At 40.7% G+C, this 25,415-nt stretch overlaps 1 protein-coding gene across 2 annotated transcripts in view; it reads right to left on the bottom strand.

The window, feature by feature from the left end:
* EDARADD (EDAR associated via death domain) overlaps positions 1–25,415 on the bottom strand; it is a 77,031-nt gene that overhangs the window by 32,020 nt on the left and 19,596 nt on the right. For both annotated transcript variants that reach the window (XM_004473132.4, XM_058309499.1), the window contains exons 3-4: positions 23,500–23,539; positions 12,941–12,999 (exon numbers count right to left, since the gene is read on the bottom strand). In XM_004473132.4, coding sequence (XP_004473189.1) covers positions 12,941–12,999; positions 23,500–23,539 — 99 coding nt within the window. The remainder of the gene's footprint in view (positions 1–12,940; positions 13,000–23,499; positions 23,540–25,415) is intronic.

Here is a 25,415-nt window from a genome sequence, read left to right on the forward strand (position 1 = left end):
CATTGAGGGGAGGGTGGGGTAAATGTTTAAAAATAAATAAGTAAATAATAAAGCAAATAAATAAATCTTTTTAAAAAATGATAGGAAAACCTTGTGGCACTTTGCTAGCCCTATCCCATCCCCTCCCAGACTCAGTGCAGGTCTCTGGTTCCAGTTCCGGAGGGAGTAGGTTAACCCCAAGGCACACACAAGGATGCAGGTAGTCTGTACCCATCTGCCCTGGTAGCAGCATGAAGGACTGAACCGGACACTCATCACAGGCTTGCTCAGAACTTGCTCAGCATGTAAAGAGGTTCACAGGCAGTTGAAATTACAGGCAGTTGTAAGAAAGTAATCAAATCATAGCTGCTGGGAAGTGGACTTGGCCCAGTGGTTAGGGCACCCGTCTACCACATGGGAGGTCTGAGGTTCAAACCCCAGACCTCCTTGACCCGTGTGGAGCTGGCCCACGTGCAGTGCTGATGCGCACAAGGAGTGCTGTGTCACAGGGGTGTCCCCCACGTAGGGAGCCCCACGCACAAGGAGTGTGCCCCGTAAGGAGAGCCGCCCAGTGCGAAAAAACGTGCAGCCTGTCCAGGAATGGTGCCGCCCACACAGAGAGCCGACACAACAAGATGGCGTGACAAAAAGATACACAGATTCCCATGCTGCTGACAACAACAGAAGCGGACAAAGAAACAAGACGCAGCAAATAGACACAGAGTACAGACAACGGGGGGAGGGGGGGGAAGAGAAATAAATAAATAAATCTTAAAAAAAAAATCATAGCTGCCTAGGGAAAGGATTACTAGCTTAAGACATACATTATAACACCCTGGACTTGGAAGAAAGACTATTACCTAGGGGAAAAGAGGACACTGCATCCACGTACACAGGGGAATTCCTATGCCAGGCACATGTACCCAGGTCAAGACACATGCTCCAGGGAAGACCCAGAGGGCCTCATGTGTTCACTTCAGCCTGTTCAACAAGACCCATCACTAGGACAGCTAAGCTTTGAGAGCACTCACACAGGCTAACCTGAAAAAACTGGGAAAGGTGTCTCCCCCACCTCCATTTTGTTAGCTCCTGGCATTCAAGGAAATCTCTATTATCCAACACTAGTTGGATACAAGCTTAAGGAACAGACACCTCAGTAACTAAATGCCAGAAATAGCACATTAAAGTACTAAAACTTTACAAGGCATGCAAACAGGAAATGTTGATTCATGCAAAGGAGTAAAAAGAGCATTAGAAAGGGAAGTGGCTTAAGTGATTGGGTCCCCACCTACTATACAGGAGGCCCAGGTTCAATTTCCAGGGCCTCCTGGTGAAGGCAAGCTAGCCCGCACCACTGAGAGCTGACAGCCTATGCTACAGAGAGCTGAAGGCCTGGGCCATGGGAGAGATGAGCTGGTGCAGCAAGATGATGCAACAAAGGGAGATGCAGAAGAGAGACAGTGAGAGATGCAGCAGACCAGGGAGCTGAGGTGACTTAAGTAAGTGTCTTCCTCCAACATTGGAGGACCCAGGATCAGTTCCTAGTGCCTCCTAAAGGAGAAGACGAGAAGGGAAGACAAGCAGACACAGAAGAACATGCAGCGAATGGACACAGAGAACATATAGTGAGTGCAGGTGGCAAAGGGGGAGGGGAAATTTTAAAAAATCTTAAAAAAAAAAAAGCATCAACAAGGAATACTGGACTTTGGACATACCAAAGACTTCTAAAATATTGTCATAAATATGCTCAAAGAGATCAAGGAAAATCCAGACAAAGAACTAGAGGAAATCAGGAAAATGATAGATGAACAAAAAGAGAATGTTAATAAAGAGAAACCATAAAAAGGAGCTAAAAAGAAATACTGAAGTTGAAGACCACAGTAACTGAAATAAAAAATTCCCTAGAGTGGTTCATTATATGATTGGAGCTGACAGAAGAATCAACGAACTTGGAGATAAGGCAACTGAAATTATACCATCAAGAACTGAAAGAAATAAGAATGAAGAAAAGTGAACAGAGTCTAAGAAACCTGTGGGGCACTATCAGTGTACCAAAATACACACATGGGAGTTCTGGAAGCAGAAAAAAGAGAGGGGCAGAAAGAATACTCAAAGAAATAATGGCTGAAAACAGCCCAAATTTAATGAAAGATATAAATATATGCATCTAGGAAGCTCAACAAACCCCAAAAAGGATAAACTCAGAGACCCACACAGAGTCACATTATAACCAAAATGCCAAATGCCAAATGCCAAAGATAAAGAGAGAATCTTGAAAACTCCAAGAGAGAAGCAATGCATCATGTACAAGGGAACCCCCATAAGATTAAGTCCCAATTTCTCATTAAAAACCATGGATGCAAGAAGGCAGTGGGATGACATATTTAAAGTGCTAAAAGGAAAATATGCCAGTCAAAAACTCTACATTTGGAAAAGCTCTTTTAAAAACTAGGGAGTATTTAAGACATTGCCAGATAAAGAAAAGCAAGGGAGTAGGTCAAATTACCTCTAGACTAGCACTACAAGAAATACTAAAGGGAATTCTAAAGTAGAAAGGGAGGAAATAAATATCTCTGTTAAAGGTAACAATAGGGGGAATGCAGCACTGTTGTATTTTGGTTTACAACTCCACTTTCTATTTCTTATAAAATCTAAAGTGGAAATGCATAAAGAATGTGTTTTTGACACACAGTGTATAAAGATGCAATTTGTGACAAGCACAAAATAGAGGTAGGGGGACAAAGAAGTATTGGAATATCTGCTATTGAAGTTAAGTTGTTATCAAGTCAGATAAGATTGTTATAGATTTAGGATGTTAAATTTAAGCCCCAGGAAACCACAAAGAAACTATGTGGAAAAATATACATAGGAGGTAATGAGAAGGGGTTACAAAGGGTTCATTCCAAAAAGATCAACTAAGTACAAAAGAAGCCAGGAATGGAAGAATTGAGGGATTAAAAAAGCATCAGACGTAGACAAAACCAAACAATAAAATTTCTGAAGTCCTGCAATACTCATTTAGTTACTTTAAATGTACATGGATTAAACTCTCCAGTCAAAAGGCAGAGACTGGATGGAAAAAAAAAAAGCATGGCCCAACTATATGCTGTTTACAAGAGATTCACCTTAAATTCAAAGACACAATTAAGTTGGAAGGAAAGGACGGAAAAAAAATGCCATGCAAACAGTAACCAAAAGTAGAGGGTGGCTATGCTAATGTCATACAAAATAGACTTGAAGTAAAAAACTGTAAAAGAGAGAAAATGATATCATAATTGATAAAAATGATCAATTCATCAAGAAATGACTATAAAGATAAGCACTTAACAAGAGAGCTCTAAAATATATGAAGCAAACATTGATGGATTTGAAGGGAGAAATAGATGGCTCTACATTAATAGTAGGAGATTTCAATATACTATTTTCAATAATGAATGAAGGGAAGCAGACTTGGCCCAATGAATAGAGTGTCCACCTACCACATGGGAGGTCCACAGTTCAAACCCCAGGCCTCCTTGACCCATGTGGAGCTGGCCCATGCACAGTGCTGATGCGTGCAAGGAGTGTTGTGCCACATGGGGGTGTCCCCCACGTAGGGGAGCCCCACGCGCAAGATGTGCCCCGTAAGGAGAGCAGCCCAGTGTGAAAGAAAATGCAGCCTGCCCAAGAATGGTGCTACACACACACAGAGCTGACACAACAAGATGATGCAACAAAAAGAAACACTAATTCCTGGTGCCGCTGATAAACAGGATAGAAGTGGTCACAGAAGAACACACAGCGAATGGACATGGAGAACAGACAACTGGGGGTGGGGAAGGGGAGAGAAATAAATAAAAAATAAATCTTTAAAAAAAATGGATGGAAAGTATAGACAGAAGATCAGTAAGGATATAGAGGTCTTGAACAAACAGAACACCTCATATAATAGCAGCAAAGTACGCATTCTGCTCAAATGCATGTGCTCATTCTCTAGGATAGACCATATATTATTAAGAGTTCATGAAACAAGACTCAATACATTTAAAAAGACTGAATCATACAAAGTTTCTTCTCCAACCACAGTGGAACTGAGCTAGAAATAAAAAAGAGAGGGAGAACTGGAAAATTCACAAATATGTGAAATTAAACAATACTCTTAACCAATCCATCAAAGACAAAAACACAGGGGAAATTAGGAAATACATTGTGACAAATGAAAACGAAAACACAAAATACCAAAAACTTGTGGGACGTAGCCAAAGCAGTGCTCTGAGGAAAAGGTATAGCTGTAAAAGCTTACCTTAAAAAAGAGGAAAGATCTTAAATTAGAAATCTAATCTCATACCTAAAGGAAGTACAAAAAGAAGAGCAAAGTAAATCCAAAGTGAACAGAAGGAAGGAAATCATAAAGATTAGAGCAAAGAGAAATGAAATAGAGAATAGAAAACAATATAGAGTGTCAATGAAACTGAATGTTGGTTCTTTGAAAAGATCAATAAAATCATCAAATTTTTAGCTATACTGACAAAAAAAGAGAGGGCACAAATAGAAAATCAGAAATGAAAGAGGAGACATTACTACCAACCTTAGAGAAATAAAAAAGATACTATAAACAATTGTACACAAATAAATGTTACCTAGATGAAATGGAAAACTCTCAAGAAACATACAAATTACCTAAACTGAAGAAGAAATGGACTATTTAAACAGACCAATAAAGAGTAAAAACAACAACAACAAAGACTTCTGAACAAAGAAAAGTCCTGGACCAGATGGCTTCATGAGTGAATTTTACCAAACATTCAAAGGAAAGTGAATGCCAAATCTTCTCAAACTTTTCCAAAAGATTTATGAGGAGGGAATATTTCCTAACTCATTCTATGAAGCCAGCATCACCTGAACAGGAAAGACAGATAAAGATATAAAAAGAAAAGAAAATTACAAACCAAAATACCTTATGAATATAAATGGTAAAACCCTGAACAAAATACTAATAAATTGAAACCAGCAGCACATTAAAAGGATTATACACCATGCCCAAGTAGGATTTATCACAAGAATGCAAGGGTGGTTCAACATGTGAGAATCAATCAATGAAATACACACACTAATGGAATGAAGGAGGAAAAAAACATATACGATCTTCTCAATTTACACAGAAAAGGCATTTGGCAAAATCCAGTGATATAAATACTCAGAAAACTAAGAATAGATGGGAACTTTCTCAATATGATAAAGGACACATTAAAAAACAATCCACAAACTAACACCATACTCAATGGTGAAAGACTGAAAGCTTTCCCCCTAAGACCAGGAATAAGACAGTGATACCTACTTTCACCACTGCTATTCAACACAGTACTGGAAAATCTAGCCAGAGCAATTAGGCAAGAAAAAGATGGGTAGTTAAGCTGAAAAGAAAGATGCAAAATTATTTCTATTCTCAGATGATATACTTTTATATATAGAAAATCCTGAAGAATCTACAAGAAAGCTATTAGAGCTAATAATTGAATTTAGCAAAGTGGCAGGGTAAAAGATCAAAACACAAAAATCTGTAGTATTTCTATATATCAACAATGGCCAATCAGAAAAGGAAATCAAGAAAACAATTCCATTTACAATAGGAACTAAAATAATAACACATTTAGAATAAATATTACCAAGCCTATAAGGACTTGAACATGGTAAACTATAAATATTGCTGAAAGAAATGAAAGGAGATCTAAATATTAATAAATGGGAACATGTACCACACTCATGGATTAGATGACCTAATACCATTGATATCAATACTACACCAAGTGATTTACAGATTCAATGCAGAATCAATCAAAATTCCAATGGCCACCTTTGAAAAAAACACACAAACACAAAAACAACTAATCCTCAAATTCATATGGAAGAGCAAGGGTCCCTGAATAGCCAAAACTGTTTTAAAAAAGGAAAAACTAGTTGGAGGACACACGCTTCCTGATTTTAAAACTCATTACAAAGCTACAGTACTCCAAACAGTGTGGTACTGGCAGAAGAACAGGTACATGGACCAAAGGAATAGAACTGAAAGTTCAGAAATTAGCTCACACATCAATGACCAACTGATTTTTTTTTTTTTTAGGAAGTACCAGGGATTGAGCCCAAGGCTTTGTACATGGAAAGCAGGTGCTCAACCACTTGAGCTACATGTACTCCTCAACTGATTTTTGACAAGGATGTCAAGACCAATCAAGAATAATCTCTTTGACAAATGGTGCTGGGAAAACTGGATACCCAGACACAAAAGAATGAATGTGGGCTCCTACTTCACACCATATGCAAAAATTAACTCAAAATGGATCAACAACGTAAATTTAAGAGTTAAAACTATAAATCCCTTAGGAGAAACAGAGAGGTAAATATTCATGAGAATGGATTCTTAGACTTTGCACCAAAGTACAAGCAACAAAATAAAAAAATAAATTAGATTTCACCAAAATTTAAAACTTCCATCAAAGGATAGTATCAAGAAAGTGCAAAGAGAACCTACAGATTGGGAGAAGATATTTGGAAACCATACATCTGATAAAGGTTTAATATCCAGACTATATAAAGAAATCTTACAACTCAACAAAAAGAATAACCCAATTTAAAAATAGGCCAAGGACTTGAACAGACATTTATCCAAAGAAAATATACAAATGGTCAATAAGCATATGAAAAATTGTTCAACATCACTAGCCATTAGGACAATGCATATTAAAACCACAATGAGGTACCATTTCATACTCACTAAATGGCTATTACTAAAAATAAAAAATAATAAGTGCTGGTGAGGATGTAGAGAAAGAGTAAACCCTTCCTTGTACATTGTTGGTAAGGATGTAAAATGGTGCAACCACTGTAGAAAATAGTGTGGCAGTTTCTTAAAAATTTAAATATAGCATTACCATATGACCCACAATCCCACTTCTAGATATATACCCAAAGAATAGAAAGCAGGGATTTGGCGAGGTAATTGTACACCAATGTTCATAAGTAGCATTATACAGAATAGCCAAAAAGACGTAAGCAATCCCAGTGTTGATCAGCAGATGAAGGGATAAGCAAAATGTGGTACATACAGTGGAATATTACTCAGCCATAAAAAGGAATGAAGTCCAGATACCTGCAACAATATGGACGAATCTTGAAGACATCATGTTGAGTGAAATAAGCCAGACACAAGAGGACAGACAAGAAATAACTAGAATATGCAAATTCATAGAGACAGAAAGTTGAGGTTACCAGTGGTTGGGCAAGAGGTATAGGGAGTTGATGCATGGTGGGGTTGGGGTCCCTGTCTGGGGAGATGGAAAAGTTGGTATTGGATCATGGCGATGGTGTACGACATAGTGAGTCTGAGCAGTGCCACTGAATTGTATGCTTACGTGTGGCTGAGATGGGAAAGTTTATGTTGCGTTTAAGTTACCACGACGAGTGAAAAGGAGAGACTAAAGAGATAATGACAATTAAATGCAATATATAATCCTGGACTGGATCTAATAATGGAAGAGAAAGTACCCAAAAGGATATTACTGGGGCAAGTGAAAAAATGTATGTTTATATCAATGTCAAACTTTTTGAACTTGATAATTATACTTAATGTGTTTACATAGTGAATATCCTTCTAGCTGAAGAGGAAATGGAATATTAACTGGTAAAGAAGGATTAAGAGGTAAAAAAATGTATGGAACCTACTCTCAAGTGTTTAGAAATGCAAGACTCTGGGGGCACCAAGAGGACCAGGACACGCTCTCCGCCTCTGAAGAGCTCAGTCTAATTTAAGGGTTCTCAAACATTTTCTTTTTCTTTTTTATTTGCTGCGTCTTCTTCTTTCGTGCTGGGCGGCTCTCCTTACGGGGCGCACTCCTTGCACGTGGGGCTCCCCTACGCGGCAGACACCCCTGAGTGGGGCACTCCTTGCACATATCAGCACTGCGCGTGGGCCAGCTCCACACGGGTCAAGGAGGCCCGGGGTTTGAACCATGGACCTCCCATGTGGTAGACGGACGCCCTAACCACTGGGCCAAATCAGCTTCCCTCAAATTTTTCTTACCACACCCTACAGAAAGGAAAACATGTACCGTTACACTACATAAGTGTATGTGTTTAAAAATGTGCAATTGAAACAAAAGCTCTCCCCAAACACTCCCATTTCATGAACAGCACTTTGACTCGTGTTTTCATTTTGTTGTATCCTACCCATTTTATTACAAAGAAAAAAAAAAAAGCCGATGGAGACGAAGTAAATGCCCGTGACTCTCAAGCCTGGGTCACAGGGCCCAAGGCAGCTGGGTCTCTGTGTGGCTGCTGGGAGCAGTGAGAGGGCGCGTTGCTCACTAGCATGAAAGGAAGCTTGATTCTCATATTAAGAATTCCCTTCAAAATGCGTCACATCCTGCAAACATCAACAAGGAGTCCGGTCTTTTCTCCCTCCGGCAGCTGACGCAGACACTTAGCATCGCCAACCCTGCAGGCACGCCGTGGGTACTGGTTGAGTGGACACAAACGCTCAAGGATCTCTCTTTGAGGGGGGAATCTGCCGAGAAGAGTGAAAGGCACAGAGGTAGCGAGAGCTGGAGCCTGGAGCCAGTGGAGCTGGATCCCTGGCTTGACTCTTCAGGGGCACATGCAGATCCTTAACTTTTCTCCATCTCTTTGAACTGGAGGTGGTAAGGCTGTACAAATTGTTTTGTTTTGTTTTTTTAAAATTTCTCTCCCCTTCCCCTCCCAGTTGTCTGTTCTCTGTGTCCACTTGCTGCGTGTTCTTCTTTGTCCACTTCTGTTGTTGTCAATGGCACGGGAATCTGTGTTTCTTTTTGTTGTGTCATCTTGCTGTGTCAGCTCTCCGTGTGTGCGGCGCCATTCCTGGGCAGGCTGCACTTTCTTTTGCACTGGGTGGCTCTCCTTACAGGGCGCACTCCTTGCGCATGGGGTTCCCCTACGCGGGGGACACCCCTGCGTGGCAGGGCACTCCTTGCACGCATCAGCACTGCTCATGGGCCAGCTCCACACGGGTCAAGGAGGCCCGGGGTTTGAACCGCGGACCTCCCATGTGGTAGGCGGACGCCCTAACCACTGGGCCAAGTCTGCTTCCCAGGCTGTACACATTTATCAAGATCAGACGAATATGAGTCATAAAAATATTTTAAAAACTCACTAATCATCAGTTTAACTTTCTTCCTCCTCCACTCCTCCCCCTGACCTTTTACCACTGACAAAGGTCACTACTTATTTCTCTTTCCTCCTTGTTGCCAAGCTTACACTCAGATGTAGGTGGTAGCCCACACATATACAAAATGGTTATGTCATATTTTGAGGGCAGTGGAAAAACGATGGTATTAGATAATCCACCAACCAGGAGTCTCCAATTTCTGTTCATCTCAGACTGAGTCTGCTTTTTCCATTGCCCGGATAAACCAGCTAAGCCATTTCCCTGCTTTTGCCAGCAGTCCCACCACGTGTCTGGTCACCAGGTGGGATTCTTTGAAGCAAGTCTTCTACCCTTCCCTCCTCTTCTGTCACATGTCCTGCCAGTGACCAAACACTTCGATAGTGCTTTTGAAATGTGGTGATGGTATTGTCTCCTGTTGCATTTTGTTTTCAAATGCTTTTGCATCGCATCTTCCCTGCTCAGTCTCCCTGTGGCAGCCCGAATTCAGGCCATTGGATTCCATTCCTGGATTATTGCAATAGCTTCCTCGCTTCCTTCCTGGCCATCCCCTGGATGAGCCTCTGGAGGATAACCTTTCCTTTTTTTTTTCTTCTGTATTTTCTTTTAAATGTTACATTCAAAAAATATGAGGTTCCCGTATACCCCCCACCCCACCCATGCCACCCCTCCCACATCAGCAACCTCTTCCATCATTGTGGCACATCCACTGCACCCGGCAAATACATTCTGGAGCACCGCTGCCCCACATGGACAGTGGTCCACATTGTAGCCCACACTCCCCCAGTCCACCCAGTGGGCCACGACAGGACACACAACGTCCAGCATCCATCCCTGCATCACCACCCAGGACAACTCCAAATCCTGAAAATGCCCCCACATCCTCTCTCTTCTTCCCTTTCCCGACCATCAGCAGCCACCGTGGCCACCCTCTCCACATCACTACTACAATTTCTTCCCTTACTAATCCAATAGTTCCCCAGCAGAACACCAGTAAGTCTACTCTAATCTGTACTCTTTTCCTCCATCCTGTGGACCCTGGGATAGTTATGTCCAGTCCCCTCTACATCAAGAGGGGGCTTAGATTCCACATGGTTGATGGATGCAATTCACCTGCTTGCAGCTGTAGGCACTCTTGGCTCCCTGGTGTGGCGGTTGACCCTCTTCACCTCCCTGTCAGCTGGCCAGGGTAAGTCCAAGAAACCAGAGGGTAGGAGCTGCAAGACTGCTGAGGCCCAGGGCCTGGCTATCACATGGACAGTTGAGAGATTCAGGTCTCCTGAGTATACACCAACCCAAACGCCAACCACAGGTCCAGTAAAAGTGACAGAAGAGGCATGTGTAGAAAGGTTATATCTGAGTCCAACTCCATCACACTCAGGAACACAAACTCCAAAGTAGGACCAACTGACATGGCCCTGAACCTTTTGATAACTGTTTTTATCCATTATTCCCCAGTCTGAGTCTTGTGGGAACTCGCCGGGGCTTGGGAAATCAAGCCCATACTTCCCTCCTGGACCTCAAGGCTTCTGTCAGAGCAGCATTTGTAGCAAAGTAGCGTGTAGAGGAGATGTTGGATAGAGAGGGCTTTTGAAGGTACGGCCAGGCGTGGGAGAAACGAGTCTTTCTCCATTCAAAGGGCTTTGTTTACCTGTTGAATAGACTCAGACATCTGTTCTCTTTTTTTCTCTTTCTGCACATGTACTGAGATTCTCTGAGAGGGGGATTTTCTTAGCTTACACGTCTATGGAGCCTGTACTCTTGCAGCATATATAAACATTCCTACTCACTTTTCTGCCCGGAGGTTTTAAACCCTCAAGTTGACTATAAGCTCGGTTCATTCACCACTGTAGTCCCAGGATCTAAGAGAGTGCTGCTATAGTCCAGGTAACCAAATAAATACTTGATAAAAGAATGGATGAATATCCCTAACAGGTGGAGCGTTGACTTTTAAATGAATAAAAGTAAAGGGTTCTTCATGAAATTTTTGTCTGAGATGTTAGAGTTTAATTTTTGACACAAGGACACCAGCAATGTTTTTCTTTTGCATCATTCAAACAGAGGCATCTACAATTAAGGTCTGGTAGAAGTAGACTTTGTTTTTAAATTCTAAGGCTCACTAAAAAGGTAGATATTAAGTATTTTAAAGAACATATTTCAAGCATGCTTTTAATGTCTGAACTATAAAAATACAGTGTGGGTTGTTGGGTTTTTTTTAAACATTTTTCTCCAGCGAGTTTTCTTTGTTCTAACTGCCAAGATGGTTTCAAAGATTCTTTTTAGCAGTTAAAACAAATCCTATAGATTATACAAAAGAACAACCAACTGAAGTAGCCAGCTTTAGTCCAACTTTTTAATAGGAGAATAAGACTTTCTGTTTTTAAAACAGAACTTAAAAAACAACAACCCCAAGATGATTTTTCCTTTTATTTTTAGTTGATAAACATATTTTCATCTTTTAGTCTTTATTTGTTAAAGTCAAAACTATAACCCTCAAATGGGAAAAAATGCTGAACAGTGTCCTAACATTTTTGTTCAGAATCTTAAGTGATTTTGGAAAATCTCTAAAAGCAAACTAAACAATGTAGTATTCTTTAACTTCAAGGGAATTTATATCATGCCACAAAAAATGTGAGGAGCAAAACTTGGTTAAACAAGTTAGGGAAAGTGGGAAAGGAAAAATTTTTATGTTAGGTTTACTAAAATTGTTTAAATTGTTTCAGTGCAGAATTCAATCATTAGATTGTCATTCCAAGGAAAATATGGAGTATCAGAACTAAAAATTAAGAATGTGATATTCACAGCCAATGATCAAAGATCCTTTTATGGATTAAATAAACATTGCTAATAATTTCCAAGAGAACTGTGCTCTATAATTAAAATTTTACATTTTATCAACTAATGCATAACTTCTGCTTTATTACAATGGTGTTTTGATTACCCAACAACAAAGCTTTATTACAGACTGATGTTTTTAAGGCTAAACAAAACTTTGAATCTGACCTGTTAAAAATTAACTTGCTGTTACAGAAAGAGCAGGACCAAACCAGCATATCTTGGGGCAAGACATGCTTTTTGAGACATTTAATGTTCTAAATAGAGTTTAGCAGATGTGAGATATTATACAGTTTTGCTAATGAGCTTTGAGTGAGTGAAAAGACGTGAACTGGACAGTGCCACAAGTAGCTAAAGCACACCGCAACTTGAGGGAACCTCTGGAAGGAAGAACAGCAAAAGGCAGAGTGGAAGGACAGGCAATTTTCAATGTTTTCTTTGTACTTTTCTGTGCTATATGAATTCTAAAATAATAAACATTCTTTTATAAGCAGAACACAATAAACATATTTGATCTTCAGAAACAGACATAAAAATAATTATATTAAAGCTTGCCTTCTGATATCTGGAAAAAGTAAAAGTTCTAGAAAAAATGTTATTAAACTCTCCAGGTTTGATGTGGCATAAAAATTTTTTCTCATCCATAGCCTACCAATAACATATGAAAGAAAGTAACTGCTTTTAACTCCCTAGCATTGATTGTTCTTGGCATGTAGATAAATATTTATTTCAAAGAATGGACTAAAGTTATCGCAGTTATTCAAAGTAACAGAAGTTGTATAGATATGCTCTACTACTGGGATGCATAAAGCTCAATCCCAAATTTCTTTTATTATTCAGAAACCTTGCTCTTCATTCTTTATTTCTAAAGTTCTATAAGGTAATTCCTAAAATATTCTAGTTAGATTAGCATGTACCTAGGGATAAATATATAGTTGAAATTATCCTTCTTACCTGATGTTGCACATCAAAATGTGATGGGCAGCTCAGACTTACTGTATCACACTCCTTAGCTAGAGGAAAAAAAAAAAGAACAAAACTTAATAAAGAAACACACACTCTGGTATAAGACTTAAAATTTAAGACTCATAATTGGGTGGTATATGGGAACTCTCTATTTTACACGTGATTTTTCTGTTAATCTATAACTTCTCTAATTAAAATAAAATAAAATAATAAAATACAGTGACTCCATACTATGTGCTTCCTTGACATCTGGTAAAACCAGGAAGGCATGAATGGCCCGACTTCCAGTTCCCCTCCCCGTTCTCTGCTCCTGCAGGTAAGGTTCTCCAGCTAAACAAAGCTCCTTATCAGGAGACCAGGCACCGTCCTTGTAGCAGTTTTAGTTTCCTGCCAGCCCATGGAATTATTCCAATAAAGCCAATCACATTTTCCCACAGGAACCAGGGGTCACTGCATGCTCTTGTTACTACAAAGCCTGCCTCACACCACCCCTGCTGGTTCACTCCACTCCCAAGGCCAATCCCCACACAGCATATGTGGCTGATAAACTGCTGTCAATCTCTTCTGCCCAGTGTCGGGTGTCATGTTCAGTCGTCCCCATAACCCCAGAGTGGGGCTCCTTCCCTCACCAGCGAGGCGAATAGGAAGTGAGCAAAACACGTTTCTGTGATGAAATCAACTTCCACTGTGTGCATTCATGTGTCTGACACTTTACTAAGCCTTTCAGACAGCAGGGTGAGAGTACTCTTGCCCTAATAGCTCCCCCTCCTCATCAACCCAAACCGCTTCAGTACAGTATACAGTATTGAAATGCAAATAGCCAGTGAAAGTCAAAGGAAAATGAGGTGTGCGGGAAATGTTTAATGCCTTTCGAAATGAACTTTTTTAGGAAGGAACGTCCCTTCTTAGGCTCTCTTACACATGTGTTCATTTCACAGCTTCCCCACTTGTACAAAGTATTAAAAATGAGTTTTGTTCCATCAGGTTGGTTTTTTGTTTTCTGGTTTTTCTGATTTTACATTAGCAAAGTTGTAGTTTTACAGAAAATACAGCGATTTCATATACCCCTCCTGTTATTAACACTTTGCATTAGTGTGGTACCTTTGTTACATACAAGTGATGAAAGACTATTGTTAAAGTTGTACTATTAACCATAGTCCGTTCACTGCCTGTGTTGTACAGTCCTATGGTATTTTTTTAAAAATTTTATTCTAGTAACATATATACAACCTAAAATTTCCCCTTTTAACCACATTCAAATATGTAATTCACTGGTATTAATTACATTCACAATGTTGTGCTACTTTACCACCATCTGTTACCAAATTCTTCTATCACCCCCACCCAGAAATTCTGCACCAGTTAAGCATTAACTCCCCAAACTCCCCATTCCCTAACACTACTTTCAGCCCTTGTTAAGCTGTATTCTAGTTTCTGGTTCTATGAATTTATATTGGATCATACAATATCCTTTTGTGTCTGGCTTATTTCACTCAACATAATGTCATAGGTTCATCCATGTTTTTGCAAGTATCCGAACTTCATTCCTGTGGCTGAATGATGTTCAGTTGTATTTATAAACCACATTTTGTTTATCCATTCATAAGTTGATGGGCACTTGGGTTGCTTCCATCTTTTAGCTATTGTGAATAATGCTGCTAGGAACACTGATATACAAATACCTTCTCAGGTGCCCTCTTTCAATTCTTTGGGGCATATAACCAGAAGTAGGACTGCCAGGTCATGTGGTAATTCTATGCTTACAAGAACTGTTTTCTACGGTGGCTATGCCATTTTACATTTCTATCAACAGTGAATGAGTTTCCTATTTCTCTATTTTCTCCCTAATGCTTATTATTATTTTAAATAATAGCCACTTTAACAGGTATGAAATGGTATCTCACTGTAGTTTTTATTTGCATTTCCCTAATAGCCAATGATGTTGAGTCTTTTCCTGAGCTTTTTGGCCATTTGTATATCTTCTTTGCAGAAATGTTTATTCAATAAAATCTTTTGCCCATGTTTTAATTAGGTCATATGTCTTTTTGTTGCTGAGTTGTAGGATTTCTTATATATTTTTTCCCATTCTGTTGGTTGGACTTATACTTTCATGATGATGGGCCTTAATGCACAAAAGTTTTTTATTTTAATGAGGTCCCATTTACTATTTTTTCTCTTGTTGCTCAGGCTTTTGGTGTACACTCTAAGAAACCATTGCCTATCACATGAATTTGAAGATGCTTCCCTATGTCTTCTTCTGGGAGAGTTTTATAGTTTTGGTTCTTATATATAGGTCTCTGATCCATTTTGAGTTACTCTTTTATTATAAAGTGTAAGGTAGAGCCCCACCTACATTCTTTTACATATAGATATCCAGTTATCCTAGCATCATCTGGTGAAGACACTATTCTAGAGGTTGTGGGAATTTTGTTTGAGATTGTGTTGAATGCCTAAATCTACCCAACACAATCCCAAACAAAATTTGCTTCATCTATTAGGTTGGTGCAAAAGTAATTACAGTTTTGCATTGTTGAAATTTCCTATCTGATATTGGAATACATTTTTACATAAATATGGTTATGGTATACATCATTAAAATGTACATTTCTCGCTTTTTGTTTTTTCCTAATGACTTATTACTTGTTATTTATTTTATATTTATTTTAGACTATGGAAATGATGTTAGACAAAAAGCAAATTCGAGTGATTTTCTTATTTGAGTTCAAAATGGGTTGTAAAATAGCAGCGACTACTTGCAACATCAACAACGCATTCGGCCCAGGAACTGCTAATGAACGTGCAGTGTAGTGGTGGTTCAAGAAGTTTTTCAAAAGAGACGAGAGCCTTGGAGATGAGGAGCACAGTGGCCAGCCAGCAGAAGTTGACAACGACCAGTTGAGGGCAATCATCGAAGCTGATCCTCTTATAACTACATGAGAAGTTGCTGAAGAACTCAACGTTGACAATTCTATGGTCATTTGGCATTTGAAGCAAATTGGAAAGGTGAAAAGTGGGTGCCTCATGAGCTGATCAAAAATTTTAAAAATTGACATTTTGATGTGTCTTCTCTTATTCTATGCAACAATAACGAACCATTTCTCAATCAGACTGTGAAGTGTGACGAAGAGTGGATTTTATAAGACAACCAGTGACTACCAGCTCAGTAGTTGGGCTGAGAAGCTCTTCCCAAAGCCAAACTTGCACCAAAAAAAGGTCCTGGTTGCTGTATGGTGGTCTGCTGCCGATCTGATCCATGACAGCTTTCTGAATCCCGGCGAAGCCATTACATCTGAGAAGTATGCTCAGCAACTGATGAGATGCACTGAAAACTGCAATGCCTGTAGCTGGTACTGGTCAACAGAGAGGGCCCAATTTTTCTCCAAGACAATGCCCAACCGCATGTCGCACAACCAGTGCTTCAAAAGTTGAACGAATTGGGCTATGAAGTTTCGCCTCATCCGTCATATTCACCTGACCTCTCCCCAATTGACTACCACTTCTTCAAACATGTCAACAACTTTTTGCAGGGGATATGCTTCCACAACCAGCAGGATGCAGAAAATGCTCTCCAAGAGTTTGAATCCAGAAGCATGGACTTTTATGCTACAGGAATAAACAGACATTTCTCACTGGCAAAAATGTGTGGATTGTAATGGTGCCTATTTTGATTAATAAAGATGTATTTGAGCCTAGTTATAATGATTTTAAATTCACAGTCCAAAACTGCAATTCCTTTTCCACCAACCTAATATTTGGGGACCCTGGCCTTTAGGTGCATATATAATACTTTGTCTTCTTGTTGAATTGACCCCTTTATCAGTGTACAGTGTCCTTCACTGCCTCTTCTAAGAGTTTTTTACTTACTATTTATTTTATCTGATATTAGTAGAGCTACCCCAGGTCTTTTTTTTGGTTAGTAATTGTAAGGTATAATTTTCTAGTTTTTCATTTTCTACCACATTGTGTCTTTGAATTTAAGGTGAGTCTCTTGTAGTAGCATGTATTTGTGTCATGTTTTTATCCATTTTGCCAATTTTGGCTGGAGGGTTTAATCCACTGTATTTAAAGTATCTACTGATAATGTAGGACTTTCTTCTGCTATTTTGCTATTTAGGCTTTATAGTCTTATACCTTTTTTTTTTTTTTTTCTTTTCTCTTGCAACTATCAGAACTCTGTGTCCTTGGCTTGCAACAGTCTGACTACTATGTGTCTGGGTGTGGTTCTCCTCAAGTTTATCCTGTTTCAGGTTCATTGGGATTCTTGAATGTGGCTTTCATTAAATTTGGGAAGTTTTCTGCCATTATTTCTTTGAATATTCCTTCTGTTCCTTTCTCTCTTTCTCCTTCTGGGACCCCCATAATGCATATATTGATATGTGTGATGGTATCCCATGTCTCAGGCTCTGTTTATTTTTTAAAATTCTTTTTTCTTTCTGTTCCCAGCCTGAATTATTTCAATTGTCTTGTCTTTGAGTTCAATGATTCTTTCTTCTGCCAGCTCCAAACTGCTGTTGCAGCTTTCTAGGGAATTTTTCACTTCAGTTATTGTGGTCTTCAACATCAGTTTTTCTATTTTTATTCTTTTTTAAAATTTCTGTCTCTTTATTAAGATTCTCATATTGTTCATTCACTGTTTTCTGATATCCTTTAGTTCTTTCTATGCATTTTTCTTTATCTCCTTAAGCATATTGAGGATCATTTTTTTAAAAAAATGTTTATCCTGTATATCCAAGTCCGATTTTCTTCATTGATGGATTTTTATTTTGTTTCTTTATATGGTCCATCATTTCTTTTTCTTTGTTTGTCTTGTAATGTATAGTGTTACACGTTATACATTTTTATATTTTAAAATGTTAATTCTTGGATTTAGTCCTTGAGCACTTTGTTCCTTAAGATTTTATCTAGCTAGTGATATGTCAGAGATTTCAAATAAACAAGCCAATGTAAAAAACACCCTTCACAGTCTTTGCAAATTGGCTCTGCATTTGCTGTTGCTCAACTTCAGAGTTTAGCCCTCCCATCAAGAAGACTGGCCTGAGGCAAAAATGAAGCACAGGGTACTCCCTGTCTTTTCATAGCCTGCCTCTTGTCTTAGGCTTGGGTTGCTCATGGCCTTAGGAATTCTCCCACTTACAGGAATAAGAATGCCCTTTCTATACTCTATGAAATAGACCTTCTCCCCCTCCTGGGTGCTCTATTTTAAGTCTTAAAGCAGGTACTCCCTTCCCTTGGCCATTTTGATTAACCGTTTCTTACACTGCTTTAACTGTCTACGTGCTGCTTCTGCCCCGAGGGCAAGGTTTTAGAGGATGAGCCAGAGACCTGTTTCCTGGTTCAGTCTTTCAGGCTGCCACCCAACAGATTGGCACTGACATACAGATGCTCCAATATGCATAGAGGGGTTACTCAGCTCCCTCCAGCCAGGGCCAGAGACCCACAATGGCCATGCAGGCTGGCACAATACCAGACAGGGGAGGGGCCAGAGGAGGCACTTGCAAGCATGCCACAAGCTACTCCTACCATGCAAAAAGTTGAGTTTTCTTGATTCAACCCTCACCCAGTTGCTGTAACACTTTAGCTGGTTTTCAAAGTTTTGAGGAAGACAATATTGCCTGATTTTGCTAGCTATTCAAAGGTTCTGGGGGTGGGGGGTGGGCGTGGCACCCTGGAGCTTGTCATCATTCCTCCTTGGGCTCTCACTAAAATACCTAGTGGCGTTCTCTTTCTTCTAGGTTGACGAAGGTGACAGGATGCAAGCCTAAAGCTTACATTTTGCCTCTGTGACAAATATATCTGGCTCCTTTCACTCTTTTTTCTGTTTCATCAGATTTTAATCTTTAACACTGAATTCAATATCGCAGCCTAATCTTGAAAGTTGACAGACTTGTGGTATGTTATAAAAGAAATTTTTATCATCACGTAAACTTTTAGTATTATAAACTCTTAGAGGATCATTTCTCTCAAGATTCAAAAGTCAGGACTGAGAGAGTGATTGAATCATCCATTTGTTTTTACATTCATCACCTTTCATTCACCTATTATGTGTTGTGTTGCTAGATTTATTCAAATAAGGGGCTATCCTCATTGCCTCCGACACAATTCTGTCTGAAGTAAAGGGCATTTTTTCCCCTTACCTGAGAAATTTAAGGTAAAAGTAAGGTCTTTTGCTAAGGATTGAATGTGATATCTTTTTAAGGCTAGAGCAGTAGAGACCTTGCCTAGCTTGTGTTGCTTATAATTTGGTCCCTAACTCTTCTGCCTCTGAATCATTGGGCAGCTTGTTAACAATGCAGATTTCTGGACTCTACTCCAGATCTCCTTAATTGGAATCTCAGGGGGTCCAGAAATCTGCGTTGCTAAAACACTTCACATAATTCTGAGGCACACTAGAATTTGATTCTTCACAGCAAAAAGTAATAGATATGAGATTTCAGTCATACTCAGTCTCATAACGGACGATTTCATAATTGCTAATATAGCATCTTCTTAGAAGTTTTTTTAAAAATTTAAATAGCAATTTTTCTTATGTGATACCACAAACATTCATGTGTTCATATTCTGTTCCCTCCCTTATACTCTCCTGTATACATAGGAAAAATAATTTTTTGAAGGATTGTCTCCTTTGGATTCTTGTCATTAATTGGGGGGGGGGGGGGTTATGATTTTTTGTCTTTTATCTCAGAGATTCCCAAGAAAGTCCTATTCAGTTTTGGAGGAAAGGGAGTGTATTTATGAAATGAGAAGGAGGAAGACATATAAGAAAGAATGCAGGTAGAAGGGATATGTAGTTTCCTGTTAGGATAGGGATGCCTATTTAAAAATCATAGGAGGTGGGAAATCACATAAAATACAACATATTGACTTGCTAGTTTCAGGGCTGCAAGTTTTTACTTTTGAATTATTTTAGCAATTTCCTAAGTACCTATTTCTTTTCTCCTAAACTTTTCTAAACTGAACTACTACTTCTCCATTTCAGTAAACAAATTATTCCAAAAGCCCTCCACAAATAGAATCTATGCTTAAGTTCAAATTCCTCTAAATGGTTAGCAATAGAATCAGTTTGCTTTACTTCTCTTTAACGTAACTCTAAATTCACTATAAAATTTTTTGAACAATATGAAAGAAAAGAGCAGGTATACCAGAGAAAATGGAGATAAAATCTTGACTGCCTTATGACGTGAATAGTTATCTATTTGTAATTTCCCCCTACTGTATGGGCTCAAAATTTCAAGTTCTTTTTCCAGATACATTTCTCTCAAAATATAAAGAGTCACATGCCCTTCAAAACACTCAAGTCAGCAGTTTCTATAAGATATTAGGGATTATGTGACATAAAATAAACCCACACTTAGGCTAGTCTTGATTTAGTACATGTAGAGAATCACAGAACACCTGTCAGAAAAGAGCTGTGACAGAATGTATCCCCTGAAATCTCTAAAACCGAGGTTGGCTGACTGAAGCAGAAGCTATCTATTTGCTCACTGGCTTTTCTCCAATGAGAAAACAAGTATAATAACAAGTTTTACCTCAAAAATAGAGGCTAATCACTGAAATTACACCTTATTTCCCTAGTTGACTTACTGTAAAACCACATTATTCAGAACCACTCTACTTTGAGAAGGATTAAAGAATAGCTCTATAGTGTCCAGGAATAAAGCAGAAAAACCCTGATAGTATAATAAAGACTTGGGGAAATATGCTTAATCTGCTTAAGAAAAATAAATTTTGAGAACTTTATTATTTTAACTATATGACAATTGTTAAAGCTAATTTCAAATAACTCTTCTACTAAATAAAGTAGCTGCCTTCCCCAAATTCACTTAAATGTTGGAGTCTTAGTTTGTGCTTAATTATAATTAGACTGCATGTACTTTTAAGTCTATAACTAGTCTTTCCACTAACCTATATGGGTTATCTTTGCCGAAGAACAATTTTAATGAGAAAATTACCATAAATACTTAATGATGATATTAGGCCCCATTAGTTATGTTAAAAAGAAATACTAGCAGACATTAAATTGTTCGATTATTAAGTGCAAATGTTGGAGTAAGTTTTTAAACTGAATCACGTCTCATTCACACACAAAATGTGTCTTTATCTGGAGACGAGTCATATTTCCTGAAATTCATAAAAATTTTACTTCAGGTTTTGTAAAACTGAAATTCTAGGCGACACCTGACTGTACAGTTACTATAGTATCGGGTTGCTAAGCAACAATCTTTTTCTTTCTTTCAAAACAGGAAATCAAATGCAGGGTTGATAAAAAAAGATCTTTAGACAGATCGCACCATGACACTGCACTGTGCCATCCACAGTCGCTTCCAGCCCAGTCTTCTGCTTTTTCCCAAACCGTTTCACTTTTGCCTCCTTGTTATGAAAGCTTCTGGCAGTCTCTGGCTCTGATTTTTCACAAATCTTTTGTCCGATTTCCCTCCACCCATGCATAGCACTCCTGGGTGCCATGCACTGTTCAGGCTTGTTTCATTTAATTCGCAGGACCCCGGGAGGTGAATGCTAACATGATCCTCCCCTCTCCACAGATAAAGGAACTGGGGCACCGCGAGGTGAAGTCACTTGCTGAGGCCCCTCAGAACCGGGCAGGTTGGTTATCTATTCTGTATTCCTCACGAATCCACGGAGATTCTTATGCAGGCTCTTGAGGTGCGGTCCGCATCCCATCACCCAGGTACGTGTTAAAATGCATATTCCTCGGCCTGACCCAGAACTACCAAATCATGATTTCTGGGCAGCGGGGCCCAAAATCTGCTTTGTTTTAAGGAGGTCCCAGGGATAGAACCCAGGACCTCCTACATGGGAAGCAGGCGCTCGCCCACTTGCGCTACGGCCGCTCCCTCAGAACCTGCATTTTAAACAAGGTCTCCCAAAAGTTTCTTCGCTGCACACTTGAAGTCTAGCACCCAGTGCCCATGGCTGCCTCTTGACTGTTCCTTATTACCTGACTTTTCACTTCTAGTTTCTTGCTGACACAAGGAATGACAGATTTGGGGATCTGGGAAAGTTAGAGGTCGTTCGTAGAGAGGACGAAGGGTGCAGTGATGGGAAACTGAGGTCCGGGGAGGCTGGAGCTTACCAGAAGCCTCCGCTGTGGAGCCAGGCTTGGGCTCCAACCCGACCAGCTCTTTTTCCCTGTTTCAGGGATGTGCACAGGAGACAAACGGAAGGCAGCTCTGGCGGTGTAATTTTAGGGAGCGGGGAGGAGACTCTGGAGGAAGAGAGCCACAGCTGGACCCCAGGCATAGCCACAAGGCTGGTCCTGGCGTGGAGCCCCCTCCCAGCCCGCCCGTTACCAGGAGAATGTCCAGCAAAGCCCAGTTGAGACTGTGTGGGGAAGCCTCGCTGCCCGGGCGACGAGGAAGCCCGCTGGGTGCTTTGTGGGGGCGCCGCCCACGTGAAGTTGTCCCTTCTGATCGCTGCCCCCCGCTCCCGCCCTTCGTCTCAGGTGGTCAGCCTGGCTTCCCTGAGGGAGCAGAGCCGAGCCGACAGCCCGCGAGGGAACCGGGAGGGCTGGGCCTGGCCCTCCTCAGTGTCCGTATCATGGCCAGCACGGGGTTAGAAAGGGTCCCTTTTTCTTTCTTCCCCTTGTGATCTGACAAGCATCTCTCGGCCCTCTGTCCAGCAACAGACCCCTCTTTGCTGTGGTCTGGGCGGAAGTGGCCCCGTGGCCGGGACACTGGCTCAGTCCAGGCCAAAGTCCTCCCTCTCCCCATGACAAGACTGGGCTCGTGGTCGCTGGGGGTGGGTCCCGCGTCCTCAGACTTTTTTTTTTTATAAACACAGTTTCAGTGAAACTTTGTTTCTCAGTCACCTCGAGCAGCACCTCTTAAAGCCGGTGGGTGGGTGGGTGCTGGTATCTGTCCTTCCCCGTGTGGAGAAAGCCTGCCCCAGAGCGGAGTCGCTGCGGAGCCAGAGCCCTGGCGGGGTAGGCCTGACAGCACAGCGCCTTTGTTTTTCCTACCTGGTGGTGGCAGCGTCTTTTGGGTGCGACGCTTTGCCAGGCGGGGGCCTGCGCCTCACAGTACAGGTCTGGGATGCCTTTTTTCTTTTTTTACCAGGAGGTCCCGGGAATCGAACCTGGGTCCTCCATATGGTAAATGGGAGCTCAATTGCTTGAGCCACAGCCGCTTCCCATGATAGCGTCATTTAAATGCTTGCATCAAGTAGCACCTAAGATGCCTAAGCCAGCAAAACCACTCTCCCTCTGCCTCCCTGCCTTTAAACTAATTTCTGTTCAGTTTCTGTTACTTACAACCCAGAGTCCTGGCTCTCTTCGTTTCATGCATGTGTTTGTATGCGTGCTAGAAACCCCACAGGAGTTTTAATTTATAACTTGTTACAAAATAATTTATAGATTTTTAACATGAAAGTTTATTTCTGAGATAATCATCTAGCAAGTCATGAGCTAAATTATAGGTATGTTTCTGTTTTGCAATTTTAAAAAAAGAAAAAATTACTTTGACTAATGCACTGCACATGATAACTCATTAAACTAATCGTGAAGTTCAAGTAGTTATATTAACCGTACATACCTTTAGGGAGTCCGGTATCTTGAATGGGATATTTGTCTGACTGTAGAAACCAACAAAAGAGGAGAGTTATTTTAAAATGGCCATCGGTAATGACAAGATTAAAGTGAAAGGAATGCTTTGCCTTGGGAAAGTCATAATTTCCATTTTAAACCCTGGAAGTGTTTATTTAGCCTTGGCCTTATCCATAGGTGTGATCTGTCAATTGTTTTTATTCCATAATTCATAGAAATGAAACCAAGTTTAACAAGAAGGTCAATGTGTAAATGTGAAACAGAATAAGCCTTCTTAGTTTCCTCAGCTCTGACCACTAAACCACACTTCCTCTCTTCTCTGCAGTGCTATTCTCCCTATCTATTTCCTGTAGTTTAAAATTTGAGGAGTGTTTGTTCACATGAATCATGGGGATAGACCCATTTCTTCTCCCCATTTCTGTGAGAGTCGTCCAGGTCCCTAAGCACATGCTCTGGGTAGTACCCACCATGGCAGAGCACTGGATTTTGGGTTGAATAGGATGGATTTCAGAAGATGACTATCCTATTGGTTATTAGGGACAAAAATCAGCCCCTAATAAACAGCACTAATTAAGGGTAGTACTGTTATAGGGAATTCAAAATTGCAAATGCTCTTATAATCACATAGATTTTCACTTGATTGCACCTGTATGGAGTTGTCTACTCTTCTGGAAACTTTAACTTCAGGTTAAACAATGCAACCGTTCTCTTAGGCTTACATGAGAGGAGTGAGAACGGGCTCGGTTTCCCTCTGTCGCCCTCTCACCCCTGCTCTGTTCCCTACTCTCCACGCCATCTTGGCCTGTGGGCCTTTGGTGCTTCACCGTGAACCCAGGTGCACTTTCAAACTTCCCGGGATTCTCACCCATATCTTCCTTTGACAGAAGAAGAAAGAAACAAATGTGGGATCAAGGACTGCAGTACAGTTCCAGAACCTCTAAAAAGTCTCCAGTCCTTTCCCACAAAAAAGCAACCAATCAATCAGAGGGAACTTAGAAGTCAATTAGAATTTTTCACCTGACCGAGCTACTCCATCTCCTCTCTCTAATCCCAGAACAGGGCACACACACCGCACTATAACGCTCATCAGTTCATTTCGAAAGTAACTGTTTGTCTCCTTCCTCAAACAGACAGAGATGGGACTACGATACCTGCACCCCCAGATTCTGACACAGCGTGAATGAAACACCTATGGAAAGGCTGCATGAATCAACAAACAGGCTAGAGCCAGTGCAGGCTTCCTGCAGAAACTGCCAGTCGAGCTTGGCATCGAAGGACTTCCAGGAGTTGGACATAGCACAAACAAAGGCCAGGTGGCTGGAAGAATGGCGTGGAGAGAGGACCCACCAGTCCAAATCAGGTATGTGTACTGGAGATGGACAGAGGAAGACAGGCCTGGAGCTGGAGCAGTAGAGCCAGTTTACACAGAGGACTTTGACAGTTATGCTAAGGAATTTAGGTGAGGTGCCATTCTAGGCGCTCGAGAGGCTCGGCTCAGCCAGCATCTGTTGTTTCCTGCCTTGTGCTCAGGAAATGGGAAGAGGCAAGTCAGACAAGCAAACAAGTATATGGCCATCTGATAAAAAGCAGGGGATGGGCTAGGAGGAAGGGAGCTTGAGGTCCCAGGGCACGGCAAGGAGGGCTTTGCAGGCCATTGAATGCTTGAACTGAGATGGGAGGATGCAGAAGAGCTCCTTAGATGAAGTGGCAGGGAGCTTGTCCTGCTTGTCCTGGCAGGGAGCATGTGTCCTGCCACATGGCAGGGAGCTTAGATGAAGAGGCAAGAGCATTACGGGTATCTTGGGAATGTGAGGGCGGAGGTATTGGAGGAGCAGCAAACAGCTACATGTTACTGGCTGGTAGGTGAACAGGGGCGAGCTGGGAGCTAATAAGACGAGGTCACGG

This window comes from Dasypus novemcinctus, chromosome 13 (genome assembly GCF_030445035.2).
Source record: "Dasypus novemcinctus isolate mDasNov1 chromosome 13, mDasNov1.1.hap2, whole genome shotgun sequence".
NCBI lineage: Eukaryota > Metazoa > Chordata > Mammalia > Cingulata > Dasypodidae > Dasypus > Dasypus novemcinctus.